Raw genomic sequence first — 17,673 nt, forward strand, 5'->3', positions numbered from 1 at the left:
GACTGCGCCAGAAAATCGATTGGCGCCCGCGAAAATTCAAAAATACAAAAATGAAGTATATTACCAAGTAACCCAGTGAGAACTGCTTGCCTATCATTTTAGTTCAAAATACAAGAAGTTTTATTCCAAGCAAGCATCGCAAGCCCGCTAGGTTAATTTCTGCTGCTTGCTTGGAATAAAATTTCTCATATTTTATATTAAAATGATAGGCAAGCAATTCTGTAAAAGCACTGGCACGGAACGTTTCGCTTCATGCAGTCTATTTTGCAACTTTTTTAAAGATGTCAATCCCGAAAATCTCGGGATTAGGAAAACTTAATCCCGAAAATTTTGGGACTGAAAAGTAATCGGAATCCCGATTTTCGAGATCCCGGGATCAAATCCTCTAGTCAGAACAAAGATGTAATTATGTTAACATCAAGATATGATCAAGGAACAGTTAGAAAATGAATTGCAAACAAAACTTAGTTTTGTTCCTAAGCTCAAGTTAATAATGTTGGCAATGATAGGAAATAGCCAAACAATCTGTCAGATTTTTGGGCTATATTTAAAGGCTACTTAATAATCAGAATCAAAGCAATTTGTCTAGAGCAATTAGGCTACATCTCTTGATAAATTAAATGTTAAAATTCATTTATTATTAAATTTAACTACTCTAGAAGAAAAGAATCAGCCTGAAGCATAATTCAAACTTGCAACTCCTACTTGCATTGCAGTTGTGTTGCCAGTTACACTGCCCAGATCTCTGTCCTATCTCCTCTTCTTGAGCTGTTAATTAACGAATTAATTCAGATATAACCATACTGGTCACTTCCAGTGCTGACAGGGAATTTCTTTAGTGCCCATGGCCCTCTACGAATCTCACTACTTCTGCCTTAACTCCAGCATTTATAAATTTATCAAGAGATGGTGCCTATTTGTACACAAATTGCTTTGATTCTAATTATTAAGTAAATTTAAATATAGCCTGAAAAATTCAGTAGCTGGTTTGGTAATGTTGAAGTATTGGGTTGTAATTTATATATATGGTAAGAACAATGCTGCTACTACTTTTGCATTGTAAAGTTTATAAAATCACTAATTATTTGTTCATTTAAAGTGCAAATAAAATTTGACTTTAAATAAAAAGTGTACTTTTTGGACCAATACAAATACACATTTCAGTAAAAAAATTTTGCTAATTCAGAATTGCCCTAATTTGGACTAGGCTTTTCCCCAATTAGTTTGAATTAATGAGGTTCTACTGAACTTTTTTTCTACATTCTTTGGAAGTAAGCACAGAATTGCTATGGAGAATTTATCATACAGGAATACTGTTAATTGATAATGTAGATTTTATTTTATAAAAAAAGAAATGCATTTTGGGATATTTGTCCATCTTCAGTCCTTATTACACATATTTGATGAAAACTACAGAATAATTTACAGTAAAATTAACAACTATTTATTATCCTACATACAAGTAAAAACCACAAAAAAGTAGATTACCTGAAATGATATTTAATAGTAACAACTGGAGTAACCAAATTTTTAAAACAAAGGGCAAAACTAGTAAAATTAAAATAAATTAAAAAATAACTAAGTAAAAAATATGAATATTGTAAGCTTGCCAATTAAGGGGGGTTTATTCCCTACTGTTGGGATGGACTAAGGTCAATTTGTATGTGGGTGGCAGTTTTAAGGAGGCAGAAAGAGACAAGTGTTTCACAAAGAAACTGTTTATTTAGGTGACAATGCTTACATAATTAGGTCAATGTCCGGAAGTCCAGAATTTGGTTCATGTTGTCTTTGAAAGTTCTTTCCTTTCTCTTTTCATGTTGGCAGAGCCCCGGGGTATTGGCGAGTCAGTCTTTGTTGGTGTTGAAATTAACCACACAAAATGTCTAAGGATTCACAAGGAACTGATGACGTTGAGTGCACCCGATGGTCTGGAGAGGATGATGCTCTTCTGTCCTTTCTGAACTAGTTCTTATCAAACCTCTTGATTCGGTTCATCGCTTATTGCTAGACCTTTTTCTCCTTGCTTCTCAATTGGTCTCCCACCTGTCTCCAGGTGTAAATGGAGCTCTGTTCAGGGTGCGGGAAAGGTCAGCTAGATATGGTCTATCCGACACTATCTCTTAGACTCTGATCGCGTTTTGTCGATGACTATGACACCCATGCTCATTCTTAATATTTTTCTAGTTTCATTTTACTTTCTAAATTGCATTTTAAGTGTTAAATATTTCCATTTTTAATTTTCTTTATCTAAAATTTTGTTTTTTCCACTATTCTTTATGAGCATCAACATCAAAGTTCAGTGTCGCAGATTCAACACTTATATAATTTATTTTCTTGATGGTTTAACTTAACAAATTTTTCTTTCTTCTTTTTTTTTGCACTGTTTCCAGGTCTCACAATATTAAATAATAAAATAACTATAAAATACTATTAAAATAAGATAAAGGGTATATATATAAAACACAGAAGTTAAAACTTGCTAAAAAATTGGCAAATAGAAAAGTTAAAATAAACAAAATTAATAGAATGAATTTAAACACTGGCATTACAGAAGTCATCATGGCTTTTTTATAATAATCACCAACCCATTTGCCAAACATTTTTTATTCACCAAAATAAAAAAGTTATTTGTCAGGTCATTTTTCACTTAATGTGATTTTTTGTACCAACCTGAAATAAAGGATGACCAATAATATAAAAACAAATGAAAAGTTTTTATGACTGAGTTTCTCAATAAACTTTATTTTTGTTTATTAATGGTAAAATTGTATCCGACTAACCTCATAAGACTGATACTCTGACTACTTGACTCACTGAACCTCTTTGACTACTTGATACTCACTGAACCTCATGTTCTGTGATACTCTTTTTTACCAAGTGACTTTTTGTTTTATCCAGACTGCTCTCTGGCTATTTGCCACTCCAATCATAATTTTCATAAATTGCAAATTTTGTGACAGGCAATATGATTCCTGCATTGTCATCAGTGAAATCTGGCAACCATTATTGCAATAATAAGAAGAATCCATTTTAAGACATCCTTCCTCCCCCACATTTTATTAATTCACTGTACCATATGATAGTCAGTCTACCAGATAAACATACAGTGAAGTGTTTTACACCTTTTACTTTAAAGTTAATCAGCAAAATCTACTAGTGTTTTTATGCATTAACTTTTCTTTTTCTAATTTTTTTGCAAGTTTTAACTTATGTTTTACAGCTATACCTTTTTTATCACATTTTAGTAGTATTTTGTAGTTATTTTATTATTTACTTATTTTTTAATTTATTTGAGTTTTACCCTTTCATTTTAAAAAACTTGGTTACTCAAGCTGTCACTATTAAATATCATTTCAGATAATCAAATTTTTTTTGGTTTTACTTGTATATAGGATAATAAATAGCTCTTAATTATCCTGTAAATTATTCTGTAATTTCATCAAATATGTATGATAAGAACTGAAGTGGAGCAAATAGCCCAAAATGCATTTCCTTCTTATAAAATAAAGACTATATTACCAATCAATGGTGTTACTGTATGATAAGTTCTTCATAGCAATTCTATGCTTACTTCCGAGGAACAAAATAGAGAGAACAAGAAGCAATTGAGTACAGAAGCTACATATTTATAATGTTATTTTAATTTATACTGATGTTAAATTTGTTGTTATGAAGACTTGCTCTTCAAATCTGAAAATGTAAATATATTTTATTTTGAATATATTATACTAATATTACTAATAAAAATCAAATCATTTATATATGAAATATCTTTAGATAAACATGAAATATTTGTTCTACTTTTACGTGAATAAGATAGGTTATGTATGGAATATGCTTGTAATTTTTTTTGTTAATTTCTATTATTGTAATTGTTATATCTTTAAATTTAACAACAAAAGACAGTAATATTTATTTTATTTACAATTTTTGGTACATGTCACTCTATACAGGGTCTTCCAAAATGTATTCTACCATTTTAAATTACTGTAATTATATTATTATCTGAGAAGTATGTGGTTCTACACCAATTGATACAGTAACACTCCAGATTTCATCTCACAGTTTGCATTCAAGCATTTTGTTGTTTATTGCCTCTAGGAAACACTATAAATGAAAACAATAACTCTGCAACAGAAAAGGCATTTTGTGTTTTGCAGTTTGTAAACTCCGAATCATTTTATGTTCTCTTGGAACTGTCCATATTACTAAAGAAGTTTCTCTTGTATGGTGGATCAACTGAAAAAAGATTTACAGCATTTAGTTTCCTAAAATAATTTATTGGTAAAAGTTGTTTAGGTCATTTATTTATTATGGGTATATCACTTTGAAATTGTGTACAAAACTCACACTANCTGTTTGCAGATGACATAGTCCTCATTGATGAGGGCAGGAAAGAATTACAGAGACGGCTAAACAAATGGCAACACGTGCTGGAAAATGAGGGACTAAAAATCAGCCAAACAAGACGGAGTATATGTTCTGTAATTTTGACGGTCTCCCTGGTACTGGTTCGTTAAAACTAAATGGAATACCATTGCCAGAAAGTACTGAATTCCAATATCTGGGATCTCTGCTCCAGAAAGATGGCAACATTGATAGGGAGGTTACTAGGAGGATCAATGCAGGATGGTTAAAGTGGAAACAGGCAACAGGTGACAAATGCATGCCATTTAAAATAAGAGGGCTAATATATAAAACTGTCATCAGACCTGTGCTTATGTATGGGTGCGAGTGCTGGCCAATGACAGCAACCGAAGAAGCAATTGCATGTGGCAGAGATGCGAATGCTGAGGTGGATGTGTGAGGTCACAAGAATGGATAGGATTAGAAATGATTACATCAGAGGAAGTTCAAAGGTAGTATCTATCTCAGAAAAAATAAAAAGCCACAGACTGACATGGTTTGGACATGTGGTGAGAAGGAATGAGGAACATGTAACAAAAAAGGCACTAAATATGAAAGTACAGGGAGATAGAGGTAGAGGAAGACCTAAGAAGAGGTGGATTGAATATGTAAAAACAGATATGCTGGACTGTGAAGTGAATGAAGAAACAATTAGAGATAGACCAACGTGGCATAAATTGACATTCCGGACTGACCCCAAATAATCTGGGATATAGGCCAGGACAAAGAAGATTTATAAAACCTTAAATTCTTATATGTGTACTAGCAGGTGGGCCCGGCGTTGCTCGGGCAAAAATAACGATAACTAAGATAAAGATTATTACGTTACAGTCAACCTTACCCGTTTTCACAGAATGCAAGAATTGGGTCCCCTTGTTTCCAGACTAATTAGAGAATTTTTAGATGGTTCTAAAAATATGTTCGATTTCCCGCAAAAATGAAAAAACTGCATCTGTGCCTGTAAATCTTGCACGTTGCTTTCTCTTAACAATTCCATTGTTACGTAACACTTCCATTGTTACTTAACACAACTTAACACTTCCATTGTTGATGGAAGTGTTAAGCCTTAATCCTGTCTTTCTCCCGGGGGGATTTCGAGAAATCCCTTCTTAGTGTGTGTTCTCGTGGTGTACCCTAACTGTACCAAATTTCAACTTTCAACTCCTAATCGTTTGGGCTCTGCGCTTATTATTATTATCAACCCGTCTCGATTATATATTAGATGAAGAAATTTAGTAAAATTTTCTTTAAATGATTGTCAAAATAAAAATTTCTTTCTGAAAATAGTAGTATATTAATAATAAACCAAGATTATGATGGTTTTGTGAAAAATAAACAACTTTTATAATGATGATGAATGGTCATGCTTGTGATATGAATAGTCATTATAGAAAAGTTTTCATCCATATTTACAAATCTTAGTATTAAAAAATAGAATTGAGAGCTAGTTCAACAATAAAGTAGGTATTTTTAAAATAAAATAATTATTTTTACTCAATATTATATACCAGGGATGGCCAAACCTTGTCAGAGTAGGANTAGTGTCGATAATCGTTGGAAAGTCGGAAAAATAATATAGTACTTTACAGCGGGACAGAGGCGGGTTCCTCTGTCCCATGACTGACCAATGGCTGTCCAGTGGCTGACCCATTTTTTTGACATTATCGGGACCTCGCACGTTGCTGATGAGAGGCCTCGGAAATAGCCATCCCAAAAGAAAGATATGTAAAAATTTATTAAGATAAATCGTCAAGATATAAAATTATACAAGTGTCGAAACGGCGACACCGGACTTTGACGTCGACGTTCATAAAGAGTAAAAGGAAAAACAAAACTTTAGAAAATAAAAGAAGAAAATTTAAAATATTAAAGTTAAGACGCAGTTTAGAAAGCAAAACGAAACTAAAAATATATCAAAATGAGCGTAGGTGTCATAGTCAACAATTAAACGCGATCAGAGTCTAAAAGATGGTGTCGGATAAACCATCTTCAGCCGACCTTTCCCGCGAACTATACGAAGCTCCATTTACACCTGGAGACGTGTGGAAGACCAATTAGAAAACGATGACGTAAGGTCTGTCCAATTAGCGAGAAGCCCATCTCGAAAAACTTAAAAAAGCACCAATTCCAAGGACAACGGGGCTTCTACTAAGACTTTCGCTAGACACCTGTTGTGTTCGTCGTCCTCTTCCCTTGGTGCTTCCGATCGCCACTATCTTGTGATTGTTCGCTTCCGAACTTTGACACGCCATCGCCCCGGGGCTCCTCTCCAGCTTTACTAAAGAAAAACATCAGTCATTTAATCGATAGGACCGAAGACATCTTCAAGTTTTGAATCGAAGGACCTTTTTCTAAAAATATGTAAGAAATTTCGATCAAGAATAAACGGTTTGTCTCTGTAAAACACTTGTCTTTTGCTGCCTCATAAAACCGCCACCCACATACGTGTAGACCATAGACCATCCCGACGGTAGGGAATAAAATTCCCCCCAATCGGTGTTCTTACACTGACTTCCGAATGTGGGAGTACGGAAGGTACGCTTCCGAGGGCTTTTTGCACGTGTCCGAGAGAGGAGCCACCAAGAAGATGGAGTCCGAGCTGAAATTTGCGGTGAGCTACTTTTTGCTTTTTTGTGGAGGTGACGAATGACGGCGGGTGACAGTATTAAAAGTATACACTGCCGGGTCAGTAGTAAAATTATTTTACATCTTTTATTTTATCCCAAGTAAAATATTCTATACAATACTTGTCCTCACTAGCTTAGACGTAATAATTTTACTTAACGCTGTTTGGTTTAGCGCAGTGTTACCAAGTTAGGGTTTTTTTACCTAAGATTTAGAGATTACTTTCGAGTTTAGAGGTGAATTTAGGGAGAATTTTTTTCTATAGAGAATTTTATGGGATTACATTTAAAACTTAAAATTTTGCATTTACTTTGAGAATTTCTTAATTTATTAACTGCTGGCGTTGTCTTCACTTGAAATGGGGTCAACCATTATAGCCTAATACCTAGCTTCGCTAGATAATTAGTCTATAGTGCTGTAATGTATAGCGAAGCTAGGTAATTAGTCTATGCCAGCATTCAGCAATAACACGTGTTATTTTACAAGCTTCTGTGAGTTTGATCTTTGATGTTAAATTGTTAAAACTACAGGAAATATTTAAAAGTAATAAAACAAATTTTATAGTTATTCAAATAACTAATTGAAACTTTTTGTAGGGTAATTTATGTTTTGGTTAGAAACAATTTTCCTATTATTCAATACCATTATGGCCACCAAAAAGAAATACACAAAACATACTGCAAAACATGGGAGAAATCAAAAGAATTAAAAGGTAAGTATTAGCAATTTATATTTTATATTTATTTGTGCTAATTTGAAAATTTTCATTTTTAGCTTGTTTAGCTTTTGATCCAACAGGTGATCCACCGAATGCTTATTGTCGTTATTGTAAAATAACTTTAACTGCACACAAAAAAAGATTTGCTTGCACATGCCAAAACAAGAAAGCACGGAGAAAAAATTGCATTAGAAAAGTGCTAAATCAAGTAAAAAATTGCTATTTGAGCCAGTAATAGGAACAGAAAGTAAAATTGCACGTTTTCTGTAATAATAAACGTTTTCTATAATAATAGATGAATCAACTGACATTTCTACAATCAAGATTTTGTGCATGATGGTGAAATATTTCTCCACCATGAAGAAGAAATTCATCACGATCTTTCATAGCCTCATTTAATTGGAAAATTGTGATGCAGATTCCATCTATAATTCATTTAGAAATCAGTTGTTGCAAGATGGCTTAAATCTACAGAACCTAATTGGAATAGGAGTTGACAATGCTAGTGTCATAATTGGAAGACATCAGTTATTTTCTACATTGTCGAAAGATGATGTTCCAAGCTTGGTTGTAGTAAGATGTGTTTGTCATTCACTTCATCTATGTGCAGAAAAAGCGTGTCAAACCGTACCAAGACAGTTGGAATATCTTGTCCGAGAGGCTCACAATTGGTTTTCCTGTAGTTCAACACGGAAAATTCGATATGAAAGTCTGTATGCTGCCACGAATGAAAATTCAAAATCTAAGAAAATATCTAAACTCAGTGGAACAAGGTGGCTTGCTCGCTACGAAGCTATCAAGACCATTGTAGATCAGTGGGAGGAATTACTTTTATTGTTTAGATTAGCAAAGGAACAAAATAGATGTTTTTCTGCAGAGCAGCTGTATAACATTATGAAAGTTAATGCTTACAGACTGTTCGTGATATTTTTAAAAAATGTTTTAAAACAAGTCTGTGATGTAAATAAGTTATTTCAAAGTGATCATGCTGATCCTTTGAAATTATATCAAGATTTATTCTTACTCTATAAATTAATATTATGAAAAATTATTGTACCAACTATTTTTGAAAAAGTAAGAGACCAAGATCTCATAAAGTTAAACTTTCAAAATCACCTAGTTCGTGTCAACAGTGTTGACTGGGGATATGAATTTAACATTTTTAGTTCAAATGTTTCTGAATCTGAGTATAGTGATGTTAAATACCAATGCAGAGCCTTTATTACAAAGTTGCGTACACAAATTCAACAACGTTTACCAGAAAATCTTATAATTCTAGAACAATTGAGTCAACTGTGGCAACATCACAACAAAAGCCACCAATTCTTCCAATTATCATCACTTTTTTATTTGACCGAAACAGTGTCTGAATGGCAAAATATTCAAAATAAAGTATGGAATAATTGTGACAAAACAACTGATTTTTGGATTGAAGTTTTCGAGGACACTTATTCAGCGGGAAACCCAAGATTTAGAAATATTGCTCACTTAGCATTGAAATGTTTGTGCCTTCCAACTTATAATGTAACTGTTGAGAAGGGTTTTTCAATCCATTCAATTATAAAATCAAAATTAAGAAAAAGATTGGCACAAGCTATTTTAGCAACTAGGTATTACTTTTTAAGAAATGAAATAACTTGTGCCAATTTTCAACCATTACCAATAATAGAAAAATGATAGAAAATTGAATCAAAAAATGTATGACCACATTAATTCTCAATTTACAAATGTATCCGAAGAATTAAATGATGTCATTAATGTTTTTCAAGATATTTAATTTTCATAATGAATGGTTCTCTTTTAATGTTTTAAAAGTTTTGTAATTCATAAAAGAATAATAAAAGATGTTTTAAATTATAATTTCAAAAAATTAGGGTTTTTTAGGGTGGAAAAATATTTTTATGGGTTTTTTACGGAGTTTTTCCACCAGATCGTGGGCGTAAGCATCTGGGTCTTGGCAACAGTGGATTAGCGCTTTGTCGCCTAGGAACGCATCCCCCGCGTTACTGTACAGTAATTTGATTTATGATCATTTTACAACTTGGTCGAACTGTATTGCGTTTCTCTTTAATAATAACGCTGCAATGCTGTAAAGATATAATATTTCAATCTAACACAAATTGAAATTTTGTTTAGTAAATAAATTCAAATTGCCATTTTTATTCGATAATATATGATTTTGGGGCTATTCTCTAAATTTATTTATACGAAATGATTTTAAATTTTGAATTGAGATGGAAATCCCATATTTGTGCAGCAATAAATTGTACGATTCTGGGTTTTATAAGTATTTTTTTCTTCTGGTTACGTGAAAGTTAATATATTTACTGTACTTAATTTCTAGTGTACAGTAAAACCCGTCCAAAACGGAACCCGAATAAAGAGGAACGGAAAAAGATTTTTCGGAACGGAGCCGTTTTCTACGTTAATTAAAAGAATCTGTTCAAAATGGAAACCTGTCAAACCGATAAAATAAGGTATCGTGCGATTCCAGTTTACGCAGGATTTACTATATACTTTATTCGGCTCGCGAAAAAAAGAACTACGGAAGGAATGTTGATAGGATTTACCATTAGTATCGATTATATACGTACAGATTTTTTTGACAGCCGCAACATCGATGTCTCCATACAAACTATTTCACAATCACTTATTGTACAGTACAATAAATTATATCATACGCGGGCGCACATTGCACACTGTGGGTGTCTAACAATTAAGATTGAAATTAATTGTACAAGATGCGTTTTTGTTTTTTAGAACAGCTTATTAACGCTTGGCCAAAACACATTGGTGCAGTAGGAAAAAATCTTAGAATAATTCCCGATACTGTCTCGAGTGTGCGGTTTCCAATTTCCTGAGACTTTTACTTCAAAATTCAAACGCTAGGAGAAAAATTGGCGCCGCTTTCCGCTAATTAACATTTTGCGTCATTTTCGGCAGTTAAAGTGATTACATTTATTTATTATGTAAGTTACCGATATGGAAGGTGCAATTGAACATTACATCAAAAATATGGTTGTCTCTCCATTTCCATACTCTAAAAACTGCATTCAAATACGAATGTCACGAATTGGAGATGCTTTCGCTGGAATGCATTTCTTGACCGAACTGCAAGATTTTTCGCAGTATTTTCCAGTCGTACAGGGCGTCTAATTATCGTGATATTGCACATGCATTACTGCTTCCGTGCTCCACATCAACATTCTTCCATTTTCAGACGTCGGTTCGGTTTGCGATCCCATCTTGCGTTTTGAGGAAAGTTTCTCTCCTTAAAACGTAAAATTATTTTCTGAAGATTCCTAATAGTCACACCCTTTTAATGCCAAGATGGCATTGACGTTTCACTGATAGAATCTAACAAGAAACGCAATGGGGCCAGGCAAAATTGCGAACGTTTTGAGACTATTTATACGCTAAATTTTAACGAATTTAGGGTATATTCATATTTCAGTAACATCGGCACCAAATTTCGTCCTAGCGCTAGAATTTTCAAGTTTTTCCTGTATGGTATGTATTGTCTTCAACGGTAGCATTCTTTTTTGCTATTATACATTCATACCGTATGGCTGGGATTATCTAAGAATTTAAATGTATTTTTTAAAATGGTGATGATAATGTATAGCTGTATAGCTTTTTTTTAATAATTGCAAAATTTACAAATATATTTTTCTTTAATAACAAAGTAATACAAAATATAAAATTATTAGGATAAAAATATGCAAAGTATGTAAATCATTAATATTTACAGTGATATTCTGTGAAGTATGGACATTATTAAGAGATAATATATTTTTAACGAAAGTGCAGAAAAAACTTCCCCAAAATTTAATGCTTTTGATCACTTTAAATCAAATTTTATTTCTTGACATTGGCATATTTCTCTAACCTTAAGTAGAACTAGCTTATGACAATGCAATATAATTTCACATACTGTAAACTTTTTTTTTACATTTGTACTTGTTTCACAAAATTATCATTGTTATCAGTGTAATAATTTATCAGATCTGCTACTATAATCTTTTCCTATGACTCATCATTCAATATAAAAACTTGTTTTTAAGTTGCTGCTTATTTTACAATTCATATGGAATACATAAAGAGGGATGTGTACTTTCACTCATTTGTTTGTAAATAAGCTGAGAGAATGAAGATATCCACTGTCAGTGATCCACCAAGAATTTGTTAAATTATCATTTCTATCAATAGTCATCTTTCCTGACTCACTTCACAAATATATATGTTTTAAAATATTAAAAAAAATTCATAACTTAACACTTACACCTATTAAGGCCATTTCAAGTAATTGCACACTAATATCTATTATCACATCACATCTATCACAAATATCTATTATGCTCTTCCATTCTTTTAAATCTTGAACTCACTCATTTTTCCATTATTTTTGTTTATTCTTTTGCCTTTTAACTCAAAGTCTTAGAATACTGAAAGAGCAAAACCTATATTTTATAAGATTTAAAATTAATTTTATTCCTAGTTTCACCAGCAATTTTTTGACTATTTTAACTTAAATAAATTCTGATTAAATAAAATAATAAAATTAAATAACTAATTTTAAAGTAACAACATTCAAATTTAATTAATAGAAAAATTAATAAACAATTTAAGACTATACAATAACAAATCTTTTAATGTCGGAAGGAAGTCCTGTAACGTTTTTTCGTAGCGAGGTGGACGAGCAGCCTCTAATAAAAGATAAACTCTGCCGTAGACTTATTTTCCGAGGTGTCGGAAAGGACATCAAAGGCTCGTCATTGTATAGTCTTAAATTGTTTATTAATTTTACAATTATTGTCCTGGCAATTTTATCAAATTAACAGGCTTTGCTTAGAAAAAGATTAATTCAAGTTAGTACAGTTAAATAAAAATAAGTAATTTGTAATATACAGAAAACCTTCAACAATGTAACCAAATCTACAGTTAAATGATCAAATGAGGCAAAAGGATAATTATAACACAAAGTTCCAATATCATGTTACATTATAACATCTTAATGCCATTTCTTACTTTGGTACTAGACTTTTTTGAGTCTGACTCTTCACACTGTATTCACATCTTTATGGTTATGTTCTGTTAAGTTTGGAAGTTGTATCAGCAGATTCAAAAAAATTGAATACCAAAATAAAAAATGACCTTTATCAGAGTGGCATTGAGATGTTACAATCACGCAATTGACTTTTTTAATTTAATTTTTTTTAAAATTGGATTAATACTGTCCAGATGAACTAGCTTGAATGGGAAATGTTTTAAAGGTTACATAATAACCAGCTTGATGCAAACCTTTAGCGCAATTAGGAATATGATCCAGGTTACCCTCAAATTTACATCATCAAAATTTTGGTATACAATTTGAAGACAAACTCACAAAAGTTTTATTGGAAAATTCCAAATACTTCAAACTTAACTGTCAGATTCTGTTTTCTATATTCTACATTTCTATGAAAAACATGAATAAAGGATAAATAAACTATTGTTTTGCATATCTTTATACATTTTTAATAGATAAAATATAATTTAANTAATGACTGACATAATTGTAATATTTTAAAATGGTAGCATTCATTTTGAAAGAAAAATGCAACAACTGTTACATTTTTCTTCTTTTTTTACTTTCTTTATACACAGTTATATATATTTTCAAATAAATTTATTTACTAGCAAAAGCTTAACAAATGTTATATCCAGTTATAGCTAGAATAATATTAGTGATAAATTTTTTAAATTAAGGAAATATGATGCATATCTAACCAGTTATGTAATCTCCCTTTTTCTTTTTCTTTCTCTTCTTTTTTATCTTGTTTTCTTTCACAAGATTCTTCAGTCTAATCAACTCACGTAATTTACGTGGAATTTCTTGATCTTCGTTTGGAGGAAGATTTACAGCATTTGGTTTCCTGAAATAATTTATTGGTAAAAGTTAAATTTAGGTCATTTATTTATTATACACATCATTTGGGTATAAATTTGTTAGATGGTTGGTTAGGTTTGGGATGTATGGTACAAGGGCCTTAGTAAGCCAAAAAGTACCAGGTCTAGGCATTTGGGTATTTGAATATTCTTCTGGCTGTTTTAAGAATCCATAAATCTTTCTATTATATATTCCATTTAGAGCTCAAAATATAAGTTTTTTGCTTGAAGATAGGCCATAACAGATTAAATTTGTCCAGTGTCACCTAGTAACATACAAAGAATTTTGTTGTCACCTGGAAATATTTGTTGTTGGAAATAATCTTTGCTTGTTTTATATTGGGGACAGGTTAGTAGTATGTGTTGAACCATAAGTGGAGTATGAGAAGGTGAGCATATTAATTGTAAATTTGGATATTCTTCATTATCAGATAGCTATTTGAGTCATAATTGTGAACACTCCTCAGTCAAGCAAGTACAATTTCCTCTTTTCAGTTTTTCTGCTGGCTAATTGTGAGAGATTCTGGAATACCCCTTAAAGTTGCTGTGTCCTGTAAGCAGCCGAGTGAGGGTGTAACTAGGGTAAAAGTGGCAAAGAATCACAGTAGTGTCAACCTTGGGGATGAAAGTGTAGGTGAGCCTATCAGTGGTGTCATGGTCCCAGTTGTCTTGCCAGAGAATGAAGATTTGCTTCTTGATGTACAAGGTAGGAATATAACTGAAAATACTAGTGACTAAAGACTTTGCAGCTTGTTTGGCAAGATGGTCAGTGGTCTCGTTGTCAAGAACCCCACATGGACCAGGGATCCTATTGGAAATCTATTCTAATGTTGTTGTCTAAGTGTCTGAGAATGTGATGTACGAGATGGCTGAGTTTTAAGTGGCTATCAGACTTCGCAATCCTGTGTAAAGCTATCTTATACCCTGTTCGCACCAAGCATTTCGATCTAGATTGTGACTAAGGTCAGAGCCAGTTCCGCAGTGCAAACACTCTCGACCGTTTCAATCTTGACTGAAACAAGGTTCAATCGCGATCGACTGGAGAGAGTTCTTGAAACTAGATCCAGTCATAAGAGAGATCCCACAATCCCACGCGCGCGAGAAAATACAAGATGGCTGCGGAACACGTGTCCGGCTATCGATAGAGAAATAAAAAAGACAGCTGGAGAGACGACGACATCTGTCTATTATTAGATGTACGGCAAGAAAAAGTATTTATTTCTAACCAAAACTTCCATTTTGTTTGTTGGTGTTTGTGACTTACCGCATAGTTACGTCAGTTTTATCATCGCGTGTAATAGCCAGGTTCTTCTCGAGCGGAATGCCTGTGACGTTCGACAGCACGATGTTCGACTAGCGACGGTCACAATGCAGATTGTGGGTAAATCGAGATCGAAGTGAGTCGTGGATTGTGTGCGAACGTAGAATTACTGTCATAATAAATGCAATAGTGTAAGTAGTGTCTTTTGTCCTTCCTAAGCCCAATGTGAATTAAGCTCATATAAACAGCTAAAGTTTCTGCCTATATTATTGAGCAGTGTGTACCTAGACAGAAGCAAACATTGTGAAGCTCACAGCCTAAGTCAGAGTAAACTACAAAAGCAGCACCCACTTCATCACCCATCTTGGAACCATCAATGTAAATCCTAAACATGGGATGATCACCTGGATCTTCGAAGTAAATGTCAGGGGCAAGCTGATGAGATGGGTGGTAATCATAAGTTGGGAGGGTATTTTTGTCGATGCTGAATTCTTTGATATCACGGATCAAAGTCAAACTGGGGGAAATCTTATCTACTCTAATCATTATGTCTCTAATCATCTTGCTGGAGTAAGGTAACAAGATCTTTCTGCCAAATAATGCATTTAATTTCTAAATCAATAGGGGGTCAATCCTGACATTACCAAGAGGGCACTAGTGGGAGCAGTCCTATAAGCCTTACAAATGTGGAGAGCTGCAATTCTTTGAACAGATAACAGTTTTTTACGGTTATGGACTTTGGTGGCAATGTGGCCCCAGACCTGTACAGCATAGAAGAGTGCTGGCTGAATTGCACCCCTGTAAATAAGCTTAGTAACATTAGGGCCAAAGCCCCATGTGTTCCTAGCAATACTAATGAGGATGTTGGCTGTCTTTTTAGCTTTGTCCGTGATGTATTTGATGTAGGGTGAGAAGTTAAATCTCTCGTCAAGAATAACACTTAAATATTAAATTTTCATCGTTTGTTTTATTCTGCAAGCACCTATTTGAAGGGTAAGCTTCCTGACGAGTGGCGCATTCCTACCAACTATCATGCTTTCACATTTGTCTGTGTTAATTGGTTGCCTATGTTTAATACTCCACTGTTGAATGTTATTGAGAATGTCCTGTAAGTATTCACTGTTCCTGTGTGAAGCTAGGATAATTGTATTATCCACAAAGCCCTGTATGCAATAGCCAGGAGGCAGGGTGTCGTTTAAGTGCAGGATAGAGTTATAGGCTATCTTCCAGAGACCAGGACCAGACCTGGATATCTGAGGACAGCCCCAAGTGATGGGTATGATTATGTTATTTTGTGTTGTATAAAGAACTGCACTCCTGTCACTAAGATAGGACTGAAGAAACTACACCAACTGAAGAAGAAGGACTGAAGAAGTTTGTAAAGATTTTGAGGGCGGTGATGAACATATAATGTGTGCAAAATGGAAGGCCACCAGGCATGATCAAAAGCACCTCTAAAGTCAATAGTGATTATTGCCGTATGCTGATTAAGCTTAGCCTGGTGGATGGCATCTACAGTACCTTTGTTTTTAGAGAAGCCAAACTGATTCTGGTGCAGGACACTACACTTGTGTAGATGCCAAGTGATCCTATTAATCATTAGACCATCTAACACATTTCCCAGAGTTGGGAGAAGGCAGATCAGTCTGTATTTTTTTTTATAAGTGTTAGCACTGGTGGGTTTGGGAATCAATTTAACACTGACCTTTTTCCACTGAGTAAGAAAAAGGTCAGTGTTCAAGCAGATATTAAAGAGAATAAACGCTGTAGGATTGGCCTCAAAAGCTGGTTTAATCATTCTAGTGGTTATGCTGTCAAGGCCTGGAGCTTTGTCATCAGCGAGTGAACAGATGGCATTTGAAACCTCGACATAGGCAAAGTTACAGTTGTTGTCCGCGTTAGGCAGAGCAAACGTAGAACTTCTGACAACTGCCTCCATACTGTCACCCTGCCACAGGTCATCCGAAGGGTAAAGGCTAGTGAGAATGTGCATGATAATTTCCTCCATGTTGTTAGTGTAGCGATCATCGGGAGCTGGATAGTGGAAGGGGTTTGGCGTTGGTGTTTTTCCTTACAAGCTTAGTAGTATGGTTTTACTGTCACATAGTATAAATTTGTATATACTGTATATTTATCATATACAGGATACAAAGTAAAGGTCTTATACACCCACAGAACTGACAAACATAAACAGTTAGTTGTAAACATAAATTTATGGTAAAGTGACTACGCACTACAAGATGAAACTATTTGCAGCACCCCTAGTGGTAAAATTCTGAAGTTAGCAGTTCTATCTCAAATATTATGCACAATACAGAAAAAAGTTAATTACAATTACAAAGTTGTAGAGCATGACTGATTTAAATTAGTACAAAGGGGCATCTTGCATACACGAATACCGTGGATAGAAAACTTGAAACGTTATTGAGCCAATATAATAAAATGTGTATTACAAATGAACTTAGCAAATACTGGAGGAAATATAATTCATCACACATAAAAACCTTCTTTCTAAAAATGTGTATTTCTCATGTGTTCATACATGTGATCTCATTCATTTCTCATGCATTTATAACACATATATTTCTCCAGTGGCGTGCCATCATTAGAAGCGTTGGAAGCGCCACTTCCCTCATATTCTCTAAAAAATAAATAAATATTAATTTTAATTATATGAAAATAATCGCACAATATTTTATTATAACCGCATTATGTATCTTATTACAAATTTCTA

The 17,673-nt window shown here is 33.5% G+C and overlaps 1 protein-coding gene across 2 annotated transcripts in view; it reads right to left on the minus strand.

Annotated features, from left to right (window-relative positions):
- LOC111628852 (coiled-coil domain-containing protein 137-like) overlaps nt 1-17,673 on the minus strand; it is a 46,448-nt gene that overhangs the window by 22,037 nt on the left and 6,738 nt on the right. Inside the window, exons 3-4 of one of the 2 annotated variants that reach the window (XM_023372706.1) lie at nt 13,520-13,665; nt 3,561-3,690 (exon numbers count right to left, since the gene is read on the minus strand). In XM_023372706.1, coding sequence (XP_023228474.1) covers nt 3,668-3,690; nt 13,520-13,665 — 169 coding nt within the window. In that variant the 3' untranslated portion in view covers nt 3,561-3,667. Of the gene's footprint in view, nt 1-3,560; nt 3,691-13,519; nt 13,666-17,673 lie in introns of those variants that run through there. The other variant, XM_023372705.1, reaches the window with a different exon arrangement.

Source organism: Centruroides sculpturatus, unplaced genomic scaffold, assembly GCF_000671375.1.
Source record: "Centruroides sculpturatus isolate CEXI.00-Female unplaced genomic scaffold, Cexi_2.0 scaffold527, whole genome shotgun sequence".
In the NCBI taxonomy this organism is placed as follows: domain Eukaryota; kingdom Metazoa; phylum Arthropoda; class Arachnida; order Scorpiones; family Buthidae; genus Centruroides; species Centruroides sculpturatus.